The 25,859-nt window shown below is 47.9% G+C and overlaps 1 protein-coding gene across 1 annotated transcript; it reads left to right on the forward strand.

Annotated features, from left to right (window-relative positions):
• IGSF23 (immunoglobulin superfamily member 23) lies at positions 303-19,067 on the forward strand. The gene is made up of 5 exons (XM_018063188.1): positions 303-364; positions 2,736-3,079; positions 6,107-6,376; positions 8,458-8,611; positions 19,001-19,067. The coding sequence occupies exons 1-5, from the start codon at positions 303-305 to the stop codon at positions 19,065-19,067; spliced, it is 897 nt and encodes a 298-aa protein (XP_017918677.1).

The following is a 25,859-nucleotide window of genomic DNA, read 5'->3' on the forward strand; positions in this document are numbered from 1 at the left end:
CAGAGGGGCTGGGAGGGGAAGCTGGAGAGAGAGGCGAGCTCAAACACCTCTTCTCCAAACACCCTTCCCCAGCCTGCTCCCCCGCCCCGCCTCCCACTGCCACAAACCCAGGGCTAGAGAGGAGACTTCCCACCTCATGACTGGAGACCAAGGCAGGGCACCGTGGGGTGTGGCCAGGGAATGGGCGGGGCCTTGCGGGGGCGGGGCCAAGGTTGTGTACTTAATTGTGTGGTCTAGGAGACCCCACTCCAGAAGGGCGGCCTCTCCTGCGCCGCTACCTACGCTGCAGGACAGAACACGGCATGAGGTGGCCTCTGGGCACCACCTGCAGCCACAGCCCCGCCTGGACAAGGCTGCTTCTAACAGATGCGTGAGAGACAAGGGCTACACTCTCGGGTTGCGGACAAAGAGAAGACATCCCTGGGGAGGAAGAGAGTCTTTATCCAAATCAGAGACGCCCCCACTCTTGAGTTCTGATTCTGGTCGTGTTACAGCCCACGCAGCATGGGCAACCGACGCACAAGAGCTCTTGAAATCCCCGAGGCCCGTGTGACTGACACCTTTTACAAAGGAGTAAAGTGAGGCTCAGATCGGGGTGGAGTCACTTGCTCAAGAGCAGGCGGCTGGCAAAGGCAAAATAAGAATTCAGTACCCGCATGCCAGCCCCTTTCCACCAGAGCACCCTGGCTGACCCTAGCTATCCATATCTAATAATAATTTTTCAATAGCAATGAAAATAGTATAACAATCATAATAAAAAGAGGCCATTGTGACTGAGTACTTCTGCATGTCAGCCTCTTCATGTAGTAACATTTAATTCTTAACCCCAGGAGGCTAGAGCGACATGAGCCCCATTTCACAGAGCAGGAAACTAAGACACAGAGAGGTTATGGGTCCTCCCCAGGCCACACAGCTTGAAAGTAACCGAAGAAGGACTTGACCCCAGATGGTCTGGCCACCAAGACCATACTTTCCAGAAACCACCCACATTTACCTCTTGGAGAGTAAATGAATTGCTTCTTTTTCCAGGCCTTAAAAAGTCCAGTTCCATGTGATTTCAAAACTTCAGCCACAGTTGAGAATTTCACTTCTGCCCCAGCTTGGACCTGGGTCAGGCTGCAGTGAGGATGTAGTGGGATGTGGTGGGCCTGTCCTTTTTCCCCACCCAGAGGTGAGGTCTGTGCCCACCCCCTCCACCGCCCAAGGCCATGGGCAGAGGAGAGGAAGGCAAGGAGGGTACAGGAAGGTTTCAACTTGACTGCTGTAGTGGTAAGGTGGGGACATGGCCTTCTGTGTGGCTGAGGCATGATGGTGAGATCTTTCTGGGTGGGAAATCCTCCTGGCAAGTCATCTCCTATGGGGCTTTTTGCCAGGACAGGCTCCAGAGATGCCCCCATTCGGAGCTCTGACTGGCTCCTTCAGCGGCATTCACACTGGCTCATGGGAAACTTGTAGACATCTCTGTTGTTCCACCAAACGCAGGAGATATGGACCACATCCATCCTGCCCACTCTGCCTCCATCTGATACCTGAAGACTTACAGGTCTAAGTGCCCACAAACTCCATGGCACACATCTCCAGCTCTCCAAGAGGTTCCTTGGAGCCCCCCTCACTTAGCAGGAGGTGGAGGAAAGTCCCAGCCCCAGCAGGGATCTCCAGTCCCCCAGAAAACCTCACTCTGCGCCATCTCCTCTTCTCTGTGCGCTCTCAGCCTTCTCTCTTGGCAGGGGTAAAGTGGCTGGTGCTGGAAGAACTGGTGATGGGTAACCCCTGTTAGCTGGGCTTCCTCGGTGGCTCAGATGGCAAAGAATCTGCCTGCAATGCAGGTGGACCCAGGTTCAGTCCCTGGGTTGGGAAGATCCCCTGGAGAAAGGAATGGCAACCCACTCCAGTATTCTTGCTTGGAGAATTCCATGGACAGGGGAGTTTGGCAAGCTACAGTCCTTGGGGTCGCAAAGAGTCAGACATGACTGAGTGACTAATTTAACAAAAACCCCTGTTAGCTAGACCTCAGTTGGGAATGGGGAGTTCTTGGCGTCTGTTGTTTTGTTCTCAGCCTCTGGAACCTTTGGGGAGATTCTGCGATAATGGAAGTCAAGTTTAACATTCTGGTGTATTTATATTTATATATAGTGATGCAGGGAACTGTTCTGGGATCAAACAGGAAAAAAACTGAATAATGACTTTTCTACATTTGATTGAAGGTTAGAAATGAAATGAAATAGTCATGCTCCAGGCAAGTAGGACTTCTGGAATTATCTCTATGGTTCTAGCTCTGAAATTCCATATGTATACACATGGAATTATATATATATATTATATATAGGTTTTATATGTATTGTATGTGTATGTATATATATATATATATAAATTGCATGTACATGCTAAGTTGCTTCAGCTGTGTCCAGCTGTTTGCGACCCCATGGACTGTAGCCCGCCAGGCCCCTCTGTCCATGGGATTTTCCAGGCAAGAATACTGGAGTGGGTTGCCATACCCTCCTCCAAGGGATCTTCCCAACCCAGTGATCGAACCCTTGTCTCCTGCATTGGCAGGCAGATTCTTTACCACTGTGCCACCTGGGAAGCCCCTTTTTATTTATTATTATCACCGTTGTCACATCAGCTCTCCATAGCACACGTTCTCACCAGCAGGTGAAGGGTTAGCGGCTGGGGCAGCATCTTGCCTTTGGTCCCATTGCTCCCTCGCTCTCTCTTCTCCCTCCCACCCTCCTACAAGGCACCCTGTTCGCATTCAGTACCTGCTCTGCCTCCTTGGAGCTGCCCTCCTCTGTGTCTCTGGACCCCTTGACTGAAGGAGCTGATGCCCACCTGCCAGTCCCTAGAAGCCTGGATAGGGTTCTCGCCACCTCTTGGTTCCGAGGGCATGAAGTCCGGCCAGAAGCCATGATCTTCTCTCCCGAGGGCATCCCAGGGCCTGGCCACACTGGCCAGGAGACGCTGGACGCCGAGGGCAGCCTGATCATCAGAAACGTGACGACTCTAGATGCGGGCAGCTACACGGTGATGCTGGAAACCAGCAGGGGACTCAGGAGTGCAACGGAGCAGATACCGATCAAGGGTAAGATCACCACCTGCCTCCCCCCGCCCCCACCCTGCCCCCCCGCCCCTCCCCCCCAGGGGGCTCAGTGGTAAAGAACCCACCTGCCAATGCAGGAGGCATAAGAGACCAGGTTCGATCCCTCGGTTGGGAAGATCCACTGGAGGAGGAAATGGCAACCCACTCCAGTATTCGTGCCTGGGAAATCCCATGGACAGAGCAGCCTGGGCAGGCTGCAGTCCATGGGGTCACAACAGTCGGACTTGATTTTGCAACTAAACCACCACCATCGGTCTACATATCTGTGATCTGAAGGCCAGTTCTTCTAGAGCGTGTGCAGATTCTGAAACCCCAACCACCTGTGTTGAGTCCTTGCTCCTTCACTTCCTAGTCACGTCTCTTTGCAAAGTGACTTGCCCTCTGTGTGCTTCAGCACTCTCCTCTGTAAAACAGAATCATGGTAGACCCATCCTTGTAGGAGTGCTATGAGGAACAAACGAATTAATCCACACCAAATACCTAGAACAGTGCCTGGCACCCGTTGCCAAAATCTTGGTTCTCTGTGGGAGATGCCAGGTAAAAATACAGAGACAGGGTTTTGGAGGAAAGAGAAAGAGTCACTTTATTTCTTTGCCAGGCAGAGTGGGAACACACTTTTTTAACTTTTACTCTATTATAAGAACTGTGTCCCTGCTGGAGGGCCTAGTGAGGAGTTTTATAATCGTTATAATGGGGCTTATGGTCTGGGATACGTGATAAGGATCAAAGTAAGAAAGGTCTTATACTCTTCTTCCTTTTGTAGAGTTTCAAAACAGCCTTAGTTGACATCAGGCGACTCTGTGACTCTGTCTGTATGTCTCCCAGGGTTATTGGCCCATTATCTTCTTTCTGAAAGGAAGAATGCTATAGGGGGTTGTTACAAGAAGTGTGGGGGAAGGTGAACCCCAGGTGCAGGGTGTAACTCACACAGAGTCTGAGAGTGGTTAAGGAATTAGCTTTGTGAAGGCAGGCCTTGCTACGTGCAGTGAGTCAGTGGCAGTTACAGTATAACTAGGATTGCTTCACTCTTTCAGGCCAGTTTATGCTGTGTCCCCAGGCTGTTCATTGGTTCCTTATTTTCCTTCTTTATCAGAAAAGTCTCATTTCCATCTTTGCTGCAACACACAGAGTAATCGAATGTTCGCCATGAGTATTTCAGGGGACTTGACCTCTTTGAGCCCTTGTTTCCCCATTAAAAGGATGATAACAATGAAATCTACCTTGTAGGGTTGTTGTGAGGATTAAACGAGTAAATCCAGTGGCTTTCAAGTTTTTTAAATCATGACCCTGGATGTTCATCTGTACATCACAAGTCACTTGTCTTTATAAGTGTTATGAAATAACAATTATTGCTAAGTGTAAGGCATTCTGATACTTTCTTCTACATCTCATTTCACATTTTAAATGCTGATTATTCACCCAATGTGCTCAGTCATGTCTGACTCCTTGGGAGCCCATGGACTGCAGCCCTAAATGCTGATTACAGCCTACTAAAACAACCTACTAAATGACTTCACCCAAGCATGGGTCTTACTTGTAACATAACAAGCCAGTAATATAACGAGCTATAGTTAACATGTGTTTAGAGCGGTGCTTGGCTCACAGTAAGAGTCCAATCTAGACAGCTATCACATCAATTCTTTTTTAAAATAATTTTATTTATTTTTGGCTGTGCTGGGTCTTCATTGCTGTGTGGGGTCTTCTCCAGTTGCATTGAGTGGGTGCTGCTCTCTGGTTGTGGTGTGCGGGCCTCTCCTGCAGTGGCCTCTGTTCCTGCCAAGCCCTAGGTTCATGGGCTTCCGCAGTTGTGGCCCATGGGCTCTAGAGCACACGCTCAGTAGTTGTGGCACGGGCGCTTAGTTGCTCTGTGGCATGTGGGATCTTGCCAGACTAGGGATCGAACCTGTGTCTTCTGCAGCGGCAGACAGATTCTTTAGCACTGAGCCACGAGGGAAGGCCCAACATTGATTCTTGTTTCCACACCCCTGGGTTCTTTCTCCTGCATGGCTTAGCTCAGGCACCACCTCCTCCAGGAAGACTTCTCTGAGCTCTTTGGCTGGATTGAAGTTTTTTTCACTTTTCATATTGCACCAAATGGTAATCAGCTCCATATAGAGGTCCCCAGCACTCACCATAACATCAGATCCAAATCCCAGCTGTGCCCTGGCCCTAAGACCCCCAGACCTCAGAGTCTTTCACCTGAAAACAAATAAAGAACTATGGTGAGGAGGTGGGGAGGGGAGCTTCCCTGGTGGCTCAGCGGTCAAGAATCCGCTTGCCAGTGCAGGAGATGTGGGTTCCATCCCTGGGTCAGGAAGATCCCCTGGAGAAGGAAATGGCAACTGACTCCAGTATTCTTGCCTAGGGAATCCCCTGGATAGAGGAGCCTGGTGAGCTACAGTCCATAGGGTCACAAAGAGTCGGACACGACTTAGTGACTCAGAAACAACAAGAAAGGGTGAGGATGATGTATGCTGTCTGTAAGGAGCCCTCCCAGTAGCCAGTGGCCCAGGCCCCAAGCCTTGGAGGACCCCTTGACCACCACCACCCTCACCTACATCCAATCTATCAGCAAATCCTGTGGACTCTACCTGCAAAATAATCCAGAATCCAGCCACTCCTCCAGAAGCTCCTTGGCCTTTACCCTGGTCCAGCTGAGGGCAGGGGACCTGGGGATTTATGTACCAGTCCACACTGGTCACTGTGGAAGGCTCCGTGCCCACTCTCCAGTGCTTTGGCTGCTGGCTCCATGAGCAGAGCAGGCTCTGGCGGCCAGTGAATGCCCTGAAGCCACAGATGCAGTGTTGGCAGTCATATGTGCTGAGGACAGCTCAGCTCCATCCAGTGTCTGGATCAACAGTGGGCACAGACCAGGCCCTCCAAACATGTTGATGAATGAATGAATGAGTGAGTGAATGAATGAACGAATGCCTCTGCGGTGAACAGAGGAAGGGCTCGGCCTCTCTGAGTGGTCTCCACCCATGTGACCTTACCCCCTTGTTTGCACAGCCACCTATGATGGGGTGCAGCTGGTGACATTCCCGGGAAATAGACAGGGTATCCTCCGGAGTGAACTCAACTACTCTGTGATCCTGCAGTGGGCGGCTTTAATCACACCTGAGCCTGTGCTACGGTGGACCTTCAATGGGAGACCTCGTGGAACTGGGGAAAGGCTGATTATCCACAGGTTGTCCACGAAGGATCTGGGCACCTACTTATGCTTGGCCGAGAATAGCGAGGGAGTGTACCTCTCCCAGCCTGTGACTCTCATGCTGCCACGTGCGTCTCCCACCCTGACCCCAGACCCCTGGCCAGTGGCCAGCTTTCCTGATCCCACTGAGCCACCGTCTGTGAGCAGTTCCCTCTGAGACCCTTTATAGTCAAGGTGACACCCCATTCTTTCATCCTTATGGCAGAGTGGGGATTATTAGCCCATTTTACAGATGAGAAGCTGTGGCCCAAAGACATGAATGCAAATGAAAGCTCAGGGCAGGATCTGGAGCTGGCTGTCTGGGTCCTTCTGGCTCCAGTCACTTTCTACTGTGTGTGTCTGAGAAGTCTCTTTGCCTCTCTGAATCTCAGCACATGCCGCAGGAAAAATGAAGGTGGTAATATAACAAGTGGTTCCAAGCACGGGCTTTGGAATTTGAATTCTGGCTCCACTACTTACTGGCTGTTTGACTCTGGGCCAGTGCCTTGACTTCTCTGTGCTTCAATTTCCTCAGTATTCTGAGGAATATAAACTGGGAAAGTAATAGTGCCCACCCGCAAAATATAGCTGTGAGCATTCAGTGAGATAAGCAAGTGAACAGCTTAAAATAAGAGTGCCTAGCACTATGGAACACTAGTGAGTGCTCAGCAAACATGAACTGGTATCATTGCTATGATTAGTATTATCCCTATTATTATTAATTTTGTGCCTGTTACCAGAGGCAAGAGTGTGTACAGAGGCTCAGATGGCAATCACAAGACGAGCCAGTTATTGGGATTAAAAAAAGTGGTTTGGGAGCCAGTCAAAGGGGAGTTCAGTTCCTGCCCCTGTGCCTTCTTGGCTGGGTGACTTAGGACAAGTGAGGTCCCTTCCCTAGAGCTTCAGTTTCCTCCTGTGTATAACCAATGTGATTGTGTAGACCTCTACAAAATTGCTGGTAAGGAACTGAAATGGTAAACGCTGGAAGCTAGTAGAAAATCAGTGAGCTGGTGCCTTAAATAGCAGCAGTTGCCAGGCCTGTTATTTTTAGTATTTCTATTCATAGGGTGGTCAGGAGGCACTGCCTAGAAAAGATGGGGAGGCATGTAGGCAGCAGGAATCACTTGAGCCAAGGTCCAGAGCAAGGGAAAGATGGAGAGGGTGGAGAGCCTGGCTTGGCTACGTTCCTAGAGCTGCTTCCTCTCCGCAGCCATGGTTCAGTGGGAGGTTTCAGGATTTGATTTTAGGTAATTTATTGGGAGAGAAAATATAAATCTCGGCGCACCTGGTGACCCTGATACATTCACTGAGAATGATGGTACTTCTAAGACCCCCTTCCTTCCCTTGTTCATCAACTGTTCAGGAAATGTTTATTGAGCACCTATTATGTGACTGGCCTATGCTGGGCAGTGCTCAGGACACCTGGTAACAGAGACAGTCCTGGTCCTGCCATCACAGGACTTCCAGTGTAGTAGGGGACAGGCCTGACAAACAGTAATGACCAGAGTGGGCAGGGCTGGAGTAGGGGAACTCAAAGCACTGTGAGATCCAAGGGCGCACCCAACCCAGCAAGGGAATCAGGGAGGGCTTCCTGGAAGAGGGGACATCTGAGTTGGTACGAGGACACATAGAAATTGTCCAGGCCAGGGGGGAGAAAATGGCATTCCAGGGGCACAGATAAAGGCTTGGAAGTAGGAGAGGGAAGTAGAAAGTTAAGTAGAATCCAACAAGGCTTAGTTATAAATGTAGAGGGTAGAGAGAGATGAGACTGGCCAGATGCAGGTTCTTGAAGGCCAAGATGAAGTCCTGGGAAGCCATGGGAAGGTTCTGAGCAGGAGAGGAACAGGGTCAAGTGTGGACTTTACAAAGACCCCTCTGGGGACTTCCCAGGTGGTCCAATGGTTACGATTCTGTCCTTCCAATGCAGGGGGCACAGGTTTGATCCCTGGTCAGGGAACTAAGATCCCACATAAGATGTGGCCAAAAATTTTTAAAAACCCTCTGGTTTCTATGTGGTGATGAGATGGGTTGGGGAGAGGCTGAGACGGGAGAGCAGGGAGGAAGCTGGGGTGGAGATGGGGAGGATGGGGGAGGAGGTGGAATGGCAGGGGGGCGGGGGGGGTATGGAGGGAGGGTATCTCCTCCAGGCTCTACCCTTCTTGATTCCCAGAAGCGGACGTGGAACCCACAGAACCTGCACCCATCTCTCGGAACCCCCCGCTCTCCCTGTCGGGAGGATCTGCCATCGCTCTCATCGCGGCCGCATCTGTGGCAGGCTTGGTATTGGTTGGAAGCGTGCTCTTCACCTTCATCCAGAAGCTAAGGTACCTGCCTTCCTTTCTTCCCATCCACTCAGCCTCCACAAGGCACAGAACTCTCTCTGCTTCAAGACTGAAGCCAAACCAACAACCTTATCCCAGGGAGCATGAAGTCCATTCAGAGAGGATAGCACAGACCACCATGCGCCCCACCCTACTAGTCAGTTCCCAAAGTAGCCCCAGGGAAACAAAGAGACAGGAGAGGGTCCTGGATCTGATTCAAATCCCCGTTCTGTCACTTACCCAAAGTGAGCCATGGCAAGTCACAACCCCGCTCTGGGCCTCAGTTTCAGTTCAGTTCAGTTCAGTCACTCAGTTGTGTCCGACTCTTTGTGACCCTACGAACCAGACCATGCCAGGCCTCCCTGTCCATCACCAACTCCCAGAGTTTACCCAAACTCATGTCCATCGAGTTGGTGATGCCATCCAACCATCTCATCCTCTGTCGTCCACTCTCCTCCTGTCCTCAACCCTTCCCAACATCAGGGTCTTTTCAAATGAGTCAGCTCTTTGCATCAGGTGCCCCAAATATTGGAGTTTCAGCTTTAGCATCAGTCCTTCTGATGAACACCCAGGATTGATTTCCTTTAGGATGGACTGGTTGTATGTCCTTGCAGTCCAAGGGACTCTCAAGAGTCTTCTCCAACACCACAGTTCAAAAGCATCAATTCTTCGGTGCTCAGCTTTCTTCACAGTCCAACTCTCACATCCATACATGACCACTGGAAAAACCATAGCCTTGACTAGACGGACCTTTATTGGCAAAGTAATATCTCTGCTTTTCAATATGCTATCTAGGTTGGTCATAACTTTCCTTCCAAGGAGTAAGCGTCTTTTAATTTCATGGCTGCAGTCACCATCTGCAGTGATTTTGGAGCCCCCCAAAATAAAGTCTGCCACTGTTTCCACTGTTTCCCCATCTATTTCCCATGAAGTGATGGGACCAGATGCCATGATCTTCGTTTTCTGAATGTTGAGCTTTAAGCCAACTTTTTCACTCTCCTCTTTCACTTTCATCAAGAGGCTCTTTAGTTCTTCTTCACTTTCTGCCATAAGGGTGGTGTCATCTGCATATCTGAGGTTATTGATATTTCTCCTGGCAATCTTGATTCCAGCTTGTGCTTCTTCCAGCCCAACGTTTCTCATGATGTACTCTGCATATAAGTTAAATAAGCAGGGTGACAATATACAGCCTTGACATACTCCTTTTCCTATTTGGAACCAGTCTGTTGTTCCATATCCAGTTCTAACTGTTGCTTCCTGACCTGCACACAGGTTTCTCAAGAGGCAGGTCAAGTGGTCTGGTATTCCCATCTCTTTCAGAATTTTCCACAGTTTATTGTGATCCACCCAGTCAAAGGCTCTGGCATAATCAATAAGCAGAAATAGATGTTTTTCTGAAACTCTCTTGCTTTTTCCATCATCCAGCAGATGTTGGTAATTTGACCTCTGGTTCCTCTGCCTTTTCTAAAACCAGCTGGAACATCTGGAAGTTCATGGTTCACATATTGCTGAAGCCTGGCTTGGAGAATTTTGAGCATTACTTTACTAGCGTGTGAGATGAGTGCAATTGTGCAGTAGTTTGAGCATTTTTTGGCATTGCCTTTCACTGGGATTGGTGGCCACTGCTGCGTTTTCCTAATTTGCTGACATATTGAGTGCAGCACTTTCACAGCATCATCTTTTAGGATTTGAAAGAGCTCAACTGGAATTCCATCACCTCCACTAGCTTTGTTCATAGTGATGCTTTCTAAGGCCCACTTGACTTTACATTCCAGGATGTCTGGCTCTAGGTTAGTGATCATACCATCGTGATTATCTGGGTCATGAAGATCTTTTTTATACAGTTCTTCTGTGTATTCTTGCCACCTCTTCTTAATATCCTCAGCTTCTGTTAGGTCCATACCATTTCTGTCCTTTATTGAGCCCATCTTTACATGAAATGTTCCCTTGGTATCTCTAATTTTGTTGAAGAGATCTCTTGTCTTTCCTAATCTATTGTTTTCCTCTCTTTCTTTGCATTGATCACTGAGGAAGGCTTTCTTATCTCTCCTTGCTATTCTTTGGCACTCTGCATTCAAATGGGTATATCTTTCCTTTTCTACTTTGCTTTTCACTTCTCTTCTTTTCACAGCTCTTTCTAAGGCCTCCTCAGACAGCCATTTTGCTTTTTTGCATTTCTTTTTCTTGGGGATGGTCTTGATCCCTGTCTCCTATACAATGTCATGAACCTCATTCCATAGTTCATCGGGCACTCTGTCTATCAGATCTAGTCCCTTATATCTATTTCTCACTTCCACTGTATAATCATAAGGGATTTGACTTAGGTCATACCTGAATGGTCTAGTGGTTTCCCCCACTTTCATCAATTTCAGACTGAATTTGGTAACAAGGAGTTCATGATCTGAGCCACAGTCAGCTCCTGGTCTTGTTTTTGCTGACTGTATAGAGCTTCTCCATCTTTGGCTGCAAAGAATATAATCAATCTGATTTCAGTGTTGACCATCTGGTGATGTCCATGTGTAGAGTCTTCTCTTGTGTTGTTGGAAGAGGGTGTTTGCTATGACCAGTGTGTTCTCTTGGCAAAACTCTATTAACCTTTGGCCTGCTTCATTCTGTACTCCAAGGCCAAATCTGCCTGTTACTCCAGCTATTTCTTGACTTCCTACTTTTGCATTCCAGTCCCCTATAATGAAAAGGACATGTTTTTTGGGTGTTAGTTCTAAAAGGTCTTGTAGGTCTTCATAGTACCATTCAACTTCAGCTTCTTCAGCGTTACTGGTTGGGGCATAGACTTGGATTACTGTGATACTGAATGGTTTGCCTTGGAAACGAACAGAGATCATTCTGTCATTTTTGAGATTGCATCCAAGTACTGCATTTAGGACTCTCTTGTTGACTATGATGGCTACTCCATTTCTTGTAAGGGATTCCTGCCCACAGTAGTAGATATAATGGTCATCTGAATTAAATTCACCCATTCCAGTCCATTTTAGTTTGCTGATTTCAAGAATATCGATGTTCACTCTTTCCATCTCCTGTTTGACCACTTCCAATTTGCCTTGATTCATGGACCTGACACTCTAGGTTCCTATGCAGTATTGCTCTTTACAGCATCGGACCTTGCTTCTATCACCAGTCACATCCACAACTGGGAATTGTTTTTGCTTTGGCTCCATCCCTTCATTCTTTCTGGAGTTATTTCTCCACTGATCTCCAGTAGCATACTGGGCAGCTACCAACCTGGGGAGTTCCTCTTTCAGTATCCTATCATTTTGCCTTTTCCTACTGTTCACAGGGTTCTCAAGGCAAGAATACTGAAGTGGATTGCCATTCCCTTCTCCAGTGGACCACATTCTGTCAGACCTCTCCACCATGACCCGCCTGTCTTGGGTGGCCCCACACGGCATGGCTGTTTCATTGAGTTAGACAAGGCTGTGGTCCATGTGATCAGATTGGCCAGTTGTCTGTGATTGTGGTTTCAGTGTGTCTGCCCTCTGATGCCCTCTCTCAGCGCCCACCGTCTTACTTGGGTTTCTCTTACCTTGGACGTGGGGTATCTCTTCACGGCTCCTCCAGCAAAGCGCAGCCGCCGCTCCTGACCTTGGACGTGGGGTGGCTCCTCTCGGCCGCCACCCCGACCTTGGACGTGAGGTAGCTCCTTTCGGCCGCCACCCCGACCTTGGACGTGGGGTGGCTCCTCTTGGCCACTCCTGCGCCATCGTGCAGCTGCCGCTCCTGCAGCCTCAGTTTGCCCATCTGCAAAATGGTGGTAGTATTAATAGCACCTGCCTCATGGGGCTCTCATTTGGATTTCTCAAGCCTTTTGGGGTTTCCTTTGGTGGTCTTGTAATTAGAGCTCTGCGCTTCCACTGCAGGGGGTACAGGTTTGATCCTTGGTGGAGAACTAAGAGCCTGGGATATGGTCCTCATTTTCCACATGAGTAGAACTAAATTGCAGAAAAATCCATCAACCTGCCCAAGGACATGCTGCTAACAAAGAGTTGACCCTGAATCAAACGCAGGTCTAACTCCAAGGTCATATTCTTAGAGGGGAAAGGTGAGATATCAGATAGCATGAAAGTGCTCACTCAGACTACTCAGAGTCCCTGCCTCCATGAACAGCAGTAGAGGTCACTTCCTGTCCTCCCTGCCCATTCTGGCCAAGACCTATTTATGACAGACCACTGCTGACGTCATCCAGAAGGAACCAGCCTTGTCCCGTCAGCTGGGACCTTGGAGGTGAGGTCATGAGGACAAGCATGTCTGTCTTGACTCTCCCGGTGGGAAGAGGCAGTATCCAGAAAAGAGGGGTCTGGACTGAGAAGCACCCCAGGAAGGCCTGCCAAACCCACCAAGGGCCAAGGGAGATTCCTCGTAGGTGTGCAGTTACGTTCTTGGGCCCTGACGCCTTAAGCTTATCCCAGCTCTGCCATATGCTAGCTGTGGGACTCTGGGTGACATCTTTAACTGCTCTGTGCTCCATCTGTGAAACAGGGATAATGGCAATATAATATCTGCCTCAAAGAGGAGGTGTGTGAGGGACTTCCCTGGTGGTCCAATGGCTAAGACACTGTACACCCAAGGCCGGGGTCGTGGGTTCAATCTCTTGTCTGGGAACTAAGATCCCACATGCCACAACTTAAGAGTTGAGTTCACATGCCCCCATGGGGGCAACTAAGACCCGGCACAGCCAAATAAATAAATTAAATAATTTTTTTAATAAAGGGTAGATGTGGGAGTAACCTGGTGATCCAGTTGTTTAGACTCCATGCTTCCACTGCAGGGAGCGTGGGTTTGATACCTGGTCAGGGAACTAAGATCCTACATGTGGCCAAAAAATAAAAATAAATAAATACTAAAACAAAAAAAAAATTAGGTAGATTTGTGGATTACATAAAATGGTGGGAGTGAGATACTGTTAATTGTGCCTGGCGCATGGTGAGCCTTCAAAGAATGTCAGCCACGTGTATTATTATTATTTCTCTCTCCATTGTAGGTCTAGCTGACAATGAAGAGATGAGTGAACCATTTGGGGTATTTTTCAGTTTAAATAAATTGAATAAAAATACAAACAAATGAATCTAGACAAAAGGAGACATTACAAGCAGATCTTAATCATGAATTTTTCCATGGTATTAAAATACTAACAGCTATTTTACCATATCCAGTCAAAATATACATTTTGTGGAGCATGTGTACCTTTCTATTCAGTATATAATTAGTAGTGGAATTTCACAGTTATAGAATATATATATCCTCAGCTTTTATCAAGCAGTTTTTATAAAACAGTTTGGGAGCATCGATAACTGTTTTACAACCAAGTTCAGTGTATTTTCAGACAATGGGTTCCACAGTGAAATACTACGTAGTAGGACTTCCCTGGTGGTCCAGCGGATAGGACCCTGTGCTTCCAATGCAGGGGACGTGGGTTCAGTGCCCGGTCGGGGGACTAAGAGCCCACATGCTGTTCAGCATGGCTGAAAATAGGCTCCTGGGCTCTGAAATCGCTATTTCCAATCATTCGACTGCCCCATTGCCCATGACTGCCCTCATGGCTCCCTGGAGCCAGACCCTCCTTCCCATTGCTCCCTCCTATGTCAGGGAGGCGTCCTGGAGCCAGACCCTCCTTCCCATTGCTCCCTCCTATGTCAGGGAGGCGTCCTTGTGTTCATGTACATAAGCTAAAAGCAAGGTACAGAGAGGGCAAGTGATTTGCCCAAAGTCACACAGCCACACGTGATGCCAGCCCAAGTCTGCCCAATACCGAAGCCTGTTTCTCAGACTAGCACGTCCAAGAACACTCTCTGGTGAAGGAAGTGTCCATGTCTATACTGTCCTCTACAATATTATCCAACACAAATGGCTGCTGAGCCCTTGAAATGGACATCATGTAACTGAGGAACTACATTTTAAATTGACTTTTAATTCATTTTAATTTACATATCCACCCATGGCAAATGGCTATTGCCTTGGACAGGGCAACTTAAACTCCTAATTGTTAGAAAATAATAATAATAAATCCCCCAGCTGCCATATGTGTATATTACTGACTCTGTGGCAGTTCTGGGGTCCTTGCCCTGATCTATCCAAGGGTCCAAGTGTGCTCAGAAACCCCTAATATTGAACCACACCCTTTCCTGCCTGCAGCATCCCTCTACTATAAAAGATAAATGAATCATTTCCTGCCTGGGCAGTGGTGAAGGCAGCTGGTTCCCTGGGTCTTAGAGTTGACTGCAGCTGCCACTCGGCCGCCAGCTAGAGAGCAGCTGGCCAGGGCTGTAGAACAGCTGAGAATCATCATGATGCTCCTCCCTCACTGAAAATAAACTGTGCAAATTTTCTCAGAGATTTCCTTACCACCTCTGTTATAAATTCACTCCCCTAATTGAACTTGCCCATAGGACTGTTCTGCTTTATAGTACTTAGCACATTATGTCATTAACTATTTATTGGTTATACCAATTGATAATTTAACAATTATCTCCATGATAGGGCTTCTCAGGGGGCTCCAGTGGTAAAGAATCCACCTCCCAAGCAAGAGATTCTGGTTCCGTCCCTGAGTTGGGAAGATCCTCTGGAGAAGGAAATGGCAACCCCTCCAGTATTCTTGCCGGGGAAATTCCATGGACAGGGAGCCTGGTGGGCTACATACAGTCCACGGGGTCACAAAGAGTTGGACACAACTTAGCAACTAACCAACAACAACATCTCCAGGTTAAATGTTAGCCCCGTGATAGCCAGACCTGTATCTGCTACACAGGATGTGCTCAATAAATGTTTGCTGAATGAATGAATGAGAGACTAAAACTACACCACTAGGAAAATTCAAAAGCTCAGACGTGAAAGCATTGACTGAGTCTCCAGCCGTCTCTAAGTTGGAGTTTAACAGGAATAACAACCTGACTTGAGCTCCTCTCACTCTCTCTGTCAAAATAAAAATGAAAAGGTCAGGCCCCTTGACCTTGAAGGCCCTCCCCTAACCCCGCGTGGAGGGTAAACGATCATCTGGCTGCAACAGAAGGGCCCAGTCTCAGCAACTGTGGTAGCAGTTACCCTCAGAGTCCCCGAATTCATTCTCCCCTCCCTCTATAATAACCAAATCTTCAGTTTTAGCTGGGCACGTGATGTCCAAGGGGAAAGAAAAACAACCTTGCCAGTAAAAAGTGGAAGGGTTATGTGGGACTTGCAGAGCATGCCCTTCAGGCGAAGGAGCATCTTCTCCTGCTGGCAGGAATGAGAAAGTGATGACTGGAGCCAAGCAGATATATAAGATCCTGAGGTGACCGTGTCACATGGAGGATGACAGAGTGGCAAGTGTGAAGTGTGCCACACCTAGCTTGTGCCGGCTCACAGGAACTTACTTTGGGAAATTCCCCAGCAGTGGTTAAGACTCTGGGCTTCTACTGCAAGGGGCATGGTTTCAGTCACTGGTCAGGGAACAGATCTCATATGTCTCAGGGCAAAAAAAAAAACACCCAGAAAACATAAAACAGAAGCAATATTATAACAAATTGAATAAAGACTTAAATGGTCCACATGAATAATTTTAAAAAAAAATACTTATATCTCTTCCTAACTCTACATTCAATGATAACATGCTGGTAGACTGAAATCAATTGTGATAGTGATATTTACACCAAGGAAATTGGGAATTACTACAAATCAGGAAATTTTTTTCCAGAGAGGTAATTTACCAGCCCTCCACTGAAAAACAGATATCTGGAGATTTTGTGAAGCTGTTCAACTAGCCCTGTCTTAAACATATGCGCAGTTCCTTTTACATGAAAGGAGAAACAAAAGTTTATCTTGCCGAACCCACTCTTGTTTTAGTTCCATTGTTTTTCTGCAACCTATTCTATTCCCTCTTTTTTTTTTTTAATTTTTATGTTTACTTTATTTTACTTTACAATACTGTATTGGTTTTGCCATACATTGACATGAATCCACCACAGGTGTACATGAGTTCCCAAACATGAACCCCCCTCCCACCTCCCACCCCATATCATCTCTCTGGATCATCCCCATTCCCTTTTTAAAATATTTATTTATTTGGCTGCACCAGGTCTTAGTTGCAGCATGTGAGATCTTGCTCCCTGACCAGGGATTGAACTTGGGTCCCCTCCATTGGGAGCTCAGAGTCTTAGCCACTGGACTACAAGAGAGGTCCCAACCTGGTCTAATCCTAATGGATATATCTAACCCTAAGATTTAAGCCATAAAGTCAAATATTTAAATGCTGCTTGGGGGACTTCTATGGTGGTCCAGTGGAAGAATCTGACTTCCAGTGCAGGGGACAAGGATTCGATCCCTGGTCAGGGAACTGAGATCACACATGCCTCAAGGCAGTTAAACCCGTACGTCACAACTGGAGAAGCCCATGCACCACAAGGAAAGATCTCAAGTGCCACAACCAAGACGTGACACAGACAAATGAGTAATAAATGTTAAAACAAAATAATAAATAAATTCCACTCGGCAAAACAGAGATTGAATGGCTGGAAGAGAGCCTGTGACCATATAAAGGCGTGAATGAATTGGGCCACAATGAAAGTGTGAGACAGGAACAGGAGGATAATATGCCAACTTGGCATGGTGGCAGTGGGGGGTGGGGTGGGCAGGCTGGGGAATGCAACTATCAGAAACAGGAAAGAGCTGAGAATCCCACACCTTGTTCTGGTTTTCCGGCTCTGAGTGTGTAGATGTTCTGTATCCAGACAGAAGAAAGATAAAAACAAAGAAAAACTGGCACTTTCCTTCTCTGGGCAGGAATTCTCCCCCTCCCTGGCAGCCACCCCTGCCATGATGAGCTCAGTGTCCATAGGCAGAAGCAAGGAAGGAAGAATAGACGAGACGTGGGGTAGAAGGAGAGGGCAGAGAGAAAGCTGAGCTGCCTTCAGATTCGAGGGGACTCGAGGAGGAAAAGAAACTGATGAAACAAGTTTGCCTCCAAGATGTGTCCCAAACTCACAGCTCATCCTCTCAACCTGCTCTTCTCCCAGGGATCCCCCATCTTGACAGGATATAAGCTTGTCAGAGACCCCAAATCACTAAGGCTTAAACAAGGGAAGTGGACTTCCCTTGAAGTCCAGTGGTTAAGAATCCACCTTGCAGGGGACCTAGGTTCCATCCCTGGTCAGGGAGCTAAGCTCCTACATGCCAGGAGGCAACTAAACCCACATACCACAACTAGAAAGCCTGTGTGCCGAAACTTAAGCTCCAGTGCAGCCAAAAATAAATATTTAAAAGGGAAAAAAAAAAAGAAAGATCCCATGCTCCCAATGCAGAAGTCACGGTTTCAATTCCCAGTCAGGGAACTAAGATTCTGTATGCCACACAGCATGGCCAGAAAAACAAAACAAGATAGAAGTGGGTTTCTCTCTCATGTCACAGTCCTGATGGACGCAGCCCAGGAGTGGTATAGAAGCTGTGCTTGGTGACATCATCCAGGAGCCCTGGTTTCTTTACCTTGTGGTCTGGCCATCCTCAGGGTGTTACACAGTCAGAATGGTGCATGGCCAAGTCCCCATTCCAGCCAGAAGGAGGTGGCAATGTTGGAGACAGTCTCACTGCCTTCCTTTGAAGGCACAACCATCAGAGGTGACATGAGAAGTTTCTCATCACTTGCACTCACGTTCCAGGGGCCAGAACTTGGTCACATGACCCCACAAGACTCTACTGTTAATTTGTTGTTTGTTCTTCAGTCGCTCAGTCATGTCTGACTCTTTGTGACCCCATGGACTGCAGCACACCAGGCTCCCCTGTCCTTCAGGATCTCCTGGAGTTTGCTCAAACTCATGTCCATTAAGTCGATGATGCCATCCACCCATCTCATCCTCTGTTGCCCCCTTCTCCTCATGCCCTCAATCTTTCCTAGCATCAGGGTCTTTTCCAATGAATCAGCTCTTCGCATCAAGTGGCCTAAGTATTGGAGCTTCAACTTCAGCATCAGTCCTTCAGTGAATATTCAGTGTTGATTTCTTGTAGGATTACCTGGTTTGATCCCCTTGCTGTCCAAGGGAATCTCAACAGTCTTCACAGCGTCACAGTTTGAAAGCATCAAATCTACAGCACTCGGCCTTCTTTATGATCCAACTCTCACATCTGTACATGACTACTGGAGAAAAACCATAGCTTTAACTGTTTACTTTGTTGGCAAAGTGAAGTCTCTGCTTTTTAATACGCTGTCAAGTTTTGTCATAACTTTCCTTCCAAGGACCAAGCATCTTTTAATTTCATGGCTGCAATCACCGTCCACAGTGATTTTGGAGCCCAAGAAAATAAAGTCTGTCACTGTTTCTATTTTTTTCTCTTCTATTTGCCACGAAGTAATGCACTGTTAATTACCCGCTTACATCTCTAGTCTCACTTTGCCCCCTTGTTGCCCCTCTCCAGCTGCACCGACTTTAGTCAGGGCTGGATTACTGCTGTAACAAATATCTCCCAAATGTCAGCGGTGTGACCCAGTAAAAGCGTATCACCCACTCATACCATAGTTCACTGCAGGTCACTGAGGAGATTCCATCCCTACACAGGCATTACGGAACCTGCCATACTTCTAGCCTGAGTCTCTGCCCTGGTCTGGGTCATATGACCACAGTACTATGAGAGATTCTGAGAAATGAAATCTTGCTAAGCTCCTGGAAATAAGAGGAAATAGGTTTAGGGGAATAGCTAGCCAATTGTATTTAATGCAGTGCTCTCAAGCCACCTGTTGTTTGCTCATGCTGTTTTCTTTGCCTGGAAAGTTTATTCACCTTTCTTCAACCGGTTGATTCCTAGTCATTAAAAATATCCCAACTCAGTCACCACCACCTGCCTGGATTTCACTCCCCCACCCTAGCTGCTCACACCCAGAAAATCCCTCCTTAACGGTCATCATAAGTTGCCAGGTTAGGGGCTTCCCTGGAGGTTCAGTAGTTGAGATTTTGCTTTTCTACTGCAGCAGGTGCAGGTTGGTTTCCTGGTCAGGGAACTAAGGTCCCACGTGCTACACAGTGTGTGTGGGGGGGGGGGGGTAGGGGTGGGGGGGGAAGTTGCCGGTTTATAAGTGTTTGGGTGATACTTTGACAATGTCTGTCTCCCCAGTCAAGAATGAAGTCCCAAAGGGCAGGAACTGTGTCCCCCTTTGCTCAGCATCTTGCCCTCGGAACCTACAGTAATGCCAGTCCATGATGGGCACTCAATAAACACCTGCTAAAAGACTCTCGAGAGTCCCGTGGACTGCAAGGAGATCCAACCAGTCCATTCTGAAGGAGATCAGCCCTGGGATTTCTTTGGAAGGAATGATGCTGAGGCTGAAACTCCAGTACTTTGGCCACCTCATGCGAAGAGTTGACTCATTGGAAAAGACCCTGATGCTGGGAGGGATTGGGGGCAGGAGGAGAAGGGGACGACCGAGGATGAGATGGCTGGATGGCATCACCGACTCGATGGGCGTGAGTCTGAGTGAACTCCAGGAGTTGGTGATGGACAGAGAGGCCTGGCGTGCTGCGATTCATGGGGTCGCGAAGAGTCGGACACGACTGAGCGACTGAACTGAACTGAAAGGAATAAATGAATGGATGGAAGACAGTTAAACACTTTTTGAGCCCCCAGAGTTCTGCGGCATGGAGCAAAGCACTAACGTAGTTCTTTTCTGTCCTCATGTGGTGAACCAAGGTATCCAGGATCTCAGGGAAAGCGAATAAACAAACCCAAATGCATAGGGAATGCCTAACTATAATCTCTGGCCATCATTTCTCTCCCCAACTCTTATTTTTCACATCTATTTGCCAGGGATGACAAATACATTTCTTCTCAACTACCTTTTTTTTTTTAATGTTATCATTGTTTTAATTCACAGTTTCTCTTTCTTTCTGTCTTTGTTTCCAGCTGTGCTGGGTCTTCACCACCGTGCAGGCTTTTCTCTAGTTGTGGCAAGCGGGGGCTACTCTTTGCTGCAGTCCGTGGGCTTCTCAGTGCTGTGGCTCCTCTTGTTACCAAGCATGGGCTCTAGAGCACCCGGGGTTCAGTAGTTGCAGTTCCCAGGCTCTAGAGCACAGGCTCAGTAGCTGTGGCACACGGGCTTAGCTGCCCCACAGCATGTGGGATCTTCGTAGACCAGGGATCGAACCCGTGCTTCCTGAACTGTTAAAGGATTCTTTACCACTGAGCCATCAGGGAACCCCTCAACTGCCATTTTTGATAGACTGGCAGTGGGTCCTCCAAGATCAGTATTAAGAATTCTGGGAACCTACTCACGCTCCCCAGGAAGAAATGCCTGCGCTGATTGTTGAGGCCTGCTGAGAGCTTGGACATGAGAGTGATGTCAGCAACCCCATATTTGCTTCTGCTGCTCATCAGCTGGGTGTCACATTCTCTGGACTCTCTGATGGGGACCAAAAGAATTGTAGGCCTACTCAGAGGATACTGTGGGTCACAATTAGAGGCACAGCAACATTTCTGAGCTATTTTAACAATGTCTGACGCATTCATTGGGCCAGGAAATATGGGCTGAGCACCATCTATGTGACAGGCTCGTGCTAGATGCCAGCAACATTGCCGTGAGCAAGACAGACTTGGTCTCTTCTTGATGGTTTACAAATCCAGCCTCCAGCATCCAACCCATTTCTTGCCCAAATTCTCAGCCTTCCCCCACTCTTCCAGCCCACCCTCAGTGTCTTCCCTCTTTCAAACACAGTCAAAGGCTCTTCCTCAAGTTCTCTCAAGCTCACTCTCTGCCTCTCTGTCATATATACCGACACAAGTCAATGAGCAGTGAAAGTGAAGGTCGCTCAGTTGTGTCTGACTCTTTTTGACCCCATGAACTATACAGTCCATGAAATTCTCCAGACCAGCATACTGTAGTGGGTAGCCTTTCCCTTCTCCAGGGGATCTTTCCAATCCAGGGCTCGAACCCAGGTCTCCCACATTGTTTTGTCTAAATTCCAGCAATTACAGAAAACATAATTGTATATGCTAGAGCAAGAAATAGGAATTAAGATTATATAACAATCAGAGATCAAATAAGCACTAAAGTCATTTGTTCATTCATCCAGCACGCCTTCCTCTGGCAACTGGTATTGAATCCTGTGCTGGGCAGTACTGGGGACCCAGAGGTGACCATCACAGCCACTGGGGGAGACAGAACCATCCCCAGATAGTAACAACCCAAAGTAGTTGGGGCTGGGACATGGGAACCCAGAGAGGGCTCCTGATCCAGTCTGGGGGTCTAAGAGGTCATTTTATGGGAGGGGTCCACTGTACTGGGGAACACATTAAGATGATTAACAACAAGAGCAGCCATATATCCTGAAACTGATATTTACCAGACATTGTACTGAAGGGCTTTAATGCATCATTTCCCCAAACCCTGGAAAGTAGATGTCATTATTAGTTCCATTTTACAAGAGGAGGAAGTTGAATTGTCACTGCCGAGCTGTCATTTACACAGTCCTGGGTTCTGCCTCCATGGAACTTTACAGCCCAGCAGGTGACAGATCCATCCCTAGAGAGTGATAACTCAGAGTAGGCAAGGCTGAGACAGCAGAGCTGAGGGGGCTCAGGGAGATCTGAGGAGGGATAACCCAGCCTGGGGAATCCAGAAGTGGGAGCCATTAACTAGTGAAGACCAGAGGGAAAGTGTTCTGGCCTGAAGGTGAGAAAATATGGTTTGCTTAAAAGAATTACAAAGGTTTCCATCTGGCTGACACATAAAGGGGGAGTGGAAGAGCCTTTGCTCAAGGGCCAGGTCATGCAGGAACTAGTCAGCTAGGATTTAGAACTGGGACTTGTTCCCACTAATCCCAGAGATGCATCAAAAGGTGTGGTTCTGATGAGTTATCTGTGGGCAGAGGGAAGGGCAGGAAGGTGTCATTTCCTTCCTCGGGGGAGCGAGAGGACTCTGGGATTTGGAAGGGAAGGATAGAGGGGAACAACCATTGTGAGGCACCTGCTGCTGCTGCTGCTGCTGCTGCTGCTAAGTCGCTTCAGTCGTGTCCGACTCTGTGCGACCCCATAGACAGCAGCCCGCCAGGCTCACCCGTCCCTGGGATTCTCCTGGCAAGAACACTGGAGTGGGTTTGGTTTGCAAGGCACAAGTACATCCCAAATAGAAATGAGGTCAGCGGGGCTGGTGGGAGGTGAGAGGGAGGAAGTGTCTGCTCTGGTAGCCCTTGAGGAAGGGCAGGAAAGTGGTTTTTATTTACGGGTTTCTCTGCCAGCTTATCCTGCCTAGCCTCGGAGTACAGAAGATGAAAGCTCTCCCCTCGCCCATCCCCCCCATTCTCTGTCCCAGGCCGCAAAGAGGGCAGGACAACAGGGCATGTCACTATTTTCCACATGAGGAACATGAGTTTTATTATCTGCCATGAGGTCCTCGTCTTACGTAACACTGAATGACTCTCTGCTGCCCAAGACTGTCGTTCCTAACCAGGGTGCACGACAAGGCAATACAAGGTGGTCTCCCAAGCCCCAGGACGTCAGTAATGACTGCTGCCATTTGTCAGAGCAGCAAAATAAATAACCTTTTTATCCATATAACTTATTTAACCATCACTCTATGTTTTTGTGAGCTCCTGTTTTCCAGATGAGAAAGAGGAGGCAGGAAAATCCATACAGGTTGCCTAGGGTCACCAGCTGTTAGTTGGTGTAGGTGGGATTTGAACCAAGGGAGTCGCATTCAGGAGCCCCCACCGAATCATTCCTGTCTCACCTTCTTCCGTTCTCCCCCACCCCATTGCCTGTATCTCCCTCTCTCCCTTTCTCCCCCCACCCCATTCTGCCACCCCCCCTCTCCCTCTTTTTCTCTTTTTCCCTCCCCACCCTCCCACCCCGCCTCCGGGTCCCTACATCAAATCGTTTAGGACAAAACCTCACATCTGAAATTGTAAAAGCTTCAGTTCACTACCACATGATTCCCTGGGTAGGAAACACTGCCACGCCCCTAGTTGACTGGCGAGAGTACTGAATGACAGCTAGGCGATATCCTCCCAAACCACAAATGTGCAGCCTGTGCTTTGACCCGGCAAATCAGCTTCTAGGAACCTAGGGAACCGATACTGTCACAGGCGTGGGAAACGGTGTGGACATGGTCACTCATCAGAGGATAGTTTGCAAATGCAAAGAGTTGGAAACACCCAAAGGGCTCATCTGCTGAGGACAGGTTATTGTGGGTTCATGCACTGGAATGCTGCATAGCTGTGAAGGAATGAACCAGTGAATGGATGAATGGAGCTGTGTCCTTGCCTAGAAAGATCACCAAGATGTGTTGCTAGGTAAAAAGCAGGAAGAGGCAGAACAATGCTACTATTTATTCTTTTCAACGTGGGAGGAAAGAATAAGGAAATTATGTATAAGGAATCTATGTGATATTTGCATATGTATATAAGGAAATTTGCATATGTATATATAAGGGAAATACACACATATACAAAATAAATTCCTTATATACATAAGAAAAGAGTAAGGAAATATGTTCATAATTGCTTAGTTATATAAGCTTCCAGGTGATTCTGTTAAAACACAAATCTGATCACATTGGCTCAAAACCCTCCAAAGTCTTCCGATCTCTTAAAATGTCAGTGTCTTATCCTGACCTGTTCTTGTGATTGCCCAGTTGCTAAGTTGTGTCCGACTTTTTTCAACCCCACGGACTGCAGCACACCAGTCTCTCCTGTCCACTGTCTCCAGAGTTTGCTCAGATTCATGTCCATTGAGACAGTGACGCTATCTAACCATCTCATCCTCTGCTGCCCTCTTCTCCTTTTGCCTTCCATTTTTCCCAGCATCAGGGTCTTTTCCAATGAGTCAGCTCTTTGCATCAGGTGGCCAAAGTATTGGAGTTTCAGCTATAGCAGCAGTCCTTCCAAAGAATATTCAGGGTTGATTTTCTTTAGGATGGACTGATTTGATCTCCTTGCAGTCCAAGGGACTCTCGAAGAGTCTTCTCCAGCACCACGATGCAAAGGCATCAATTCTCTGGTGCTCAGTCTTCTTTATGGTTCAGCGCTCACATCCATACATGACGACTGGAAAAAAACATAGCTTTGATTATACAGGCCTTTGTTGGCAAAGTGAGGTCTCTATTTTTTAATCTGCTGTCAAGGTTTGTCATAACTTTCCTTCCAAGGACCAAGCATCTTTTACTTTCATGGCTGCAGTCACCATCCACAGTGATTTTGGAGCCCAAGAAAAGAAAATCTGTCTCTGCTCCCACTTTTTCCCCTTCTATTTGCCATGAAGTGACGGGACCAGATTCCATCATCTTAGTTTTTTAATGTCCTCGTCTCCTTCACTTATCTTATTTTTCTTCATAGCTTTTACCATCCCGTGGTATATATAGTACCTGTCTACTTTTTTATTATCTTCCTCTCCCCAACTCTCATCCAACCCAGGACCTCCAGGAGGGCTGGAACTTTGAACATCGCTGTATCTTTAGCACCTAAGAAAGTGAAGCACCTAGGACAGGGCCAAATACACAGTAGGTGCTCAATCAACATGCATTGATTGAATTAATACAAAGAACAAAGGGCCGTGGTGGGAGAGCCCAGGGAGCTGCGAGAGCCAGAGGAGGGTGGTTTCAATGGAACACCAGACCACTCTCAGGGCTCAGAGGTGAAAAGGGCCTGCAGTGGGGCGGCTATCGACAACTCCTTAACCCCACCCACCCATTCCAGCTGGCACCCATCTCTCCCCATCATGTCCTTGCCTTAGCCATATTCAGCCCTGCAACAAGATATTTTATTAATTTATTTTGGTTGCGCTGGGTCTTCCTTGCTGCACACAGGCTTCCTCTAATTGGGACTAGGTGGGGCTTCTCTTGTTGCAGAGCACAGTAGGAGCATGGGCTTCAGTAACTGTGTGGCGCGGGCTCAGCAGTTTCTGCTCATGGGCTCTAGAGCACAGGCTCACGCATTGTGGCCCGCATGCTCCGAGGCCTGTGGAATCTTCCCACAGGCTCAAACCCACAGCTCTTGCATTGGCAGGCGGATTCTCATCCACTGTGCGTGTGTGCTAAGTCGCTTCAGTCGTGCCTGACTCTGCGACGCTATGGACCATAGCCCACCAGGCTTCTTTGTCCATGGGATTCTCCAGGCAAGCATACTGGAGGTTGCAATGCCCACCAGGGAAGTCCAGGACATTTTATTTAATTCAAAGATTTTGACAGCCTGGAGCTTTTGGCCTTCACAAGTATTTATCGATTCAAAGGGTTTTTCCCTGGGAATACTAGCCACCAAAGGACCTTCCCCTCCTACTGACCCTCACCACATCC

This window comes from Capra hircus, chromosome 18 (genome assembly GCF_001704415.2).
Source record: "Capra hircus breed San Clemente chromosome 18, ASM170441v1, whole genome shotgun sequence".
Classification (NCBI taxonomy): domain Eukaryota; kingdom Metazoa; phylum Chordata; class Mammalia; order Artiodactyla; family Bovidae; genus Capra; species Capra hircus.

Excerpts from the sequence above, each read along its gene's own strand:
- IGSF23 (XM_018063188.1), top strand. The coding sequence starts at position 303 with ATGAGGTGGCCTCTGGGCACCACCTGCAGCCACAGCCCCGCCTGGACA. Across the intron at positions 6,377-8,457 it reads TGTGACTCTCATGCTGCCAC|AAGCGGACGTGGAACCCACA; the intron begins GTGCGTCTCCCA and ends CTTGATTCCCAG. Across the intron at positions 8,612-19,000 it reads ACCTTCATCCAGAAGCTAAG|CTGCACCGACTTTAGTCAGG; the intron begins GTACCTGCCTTC and ends GCCCCTCTCCAG.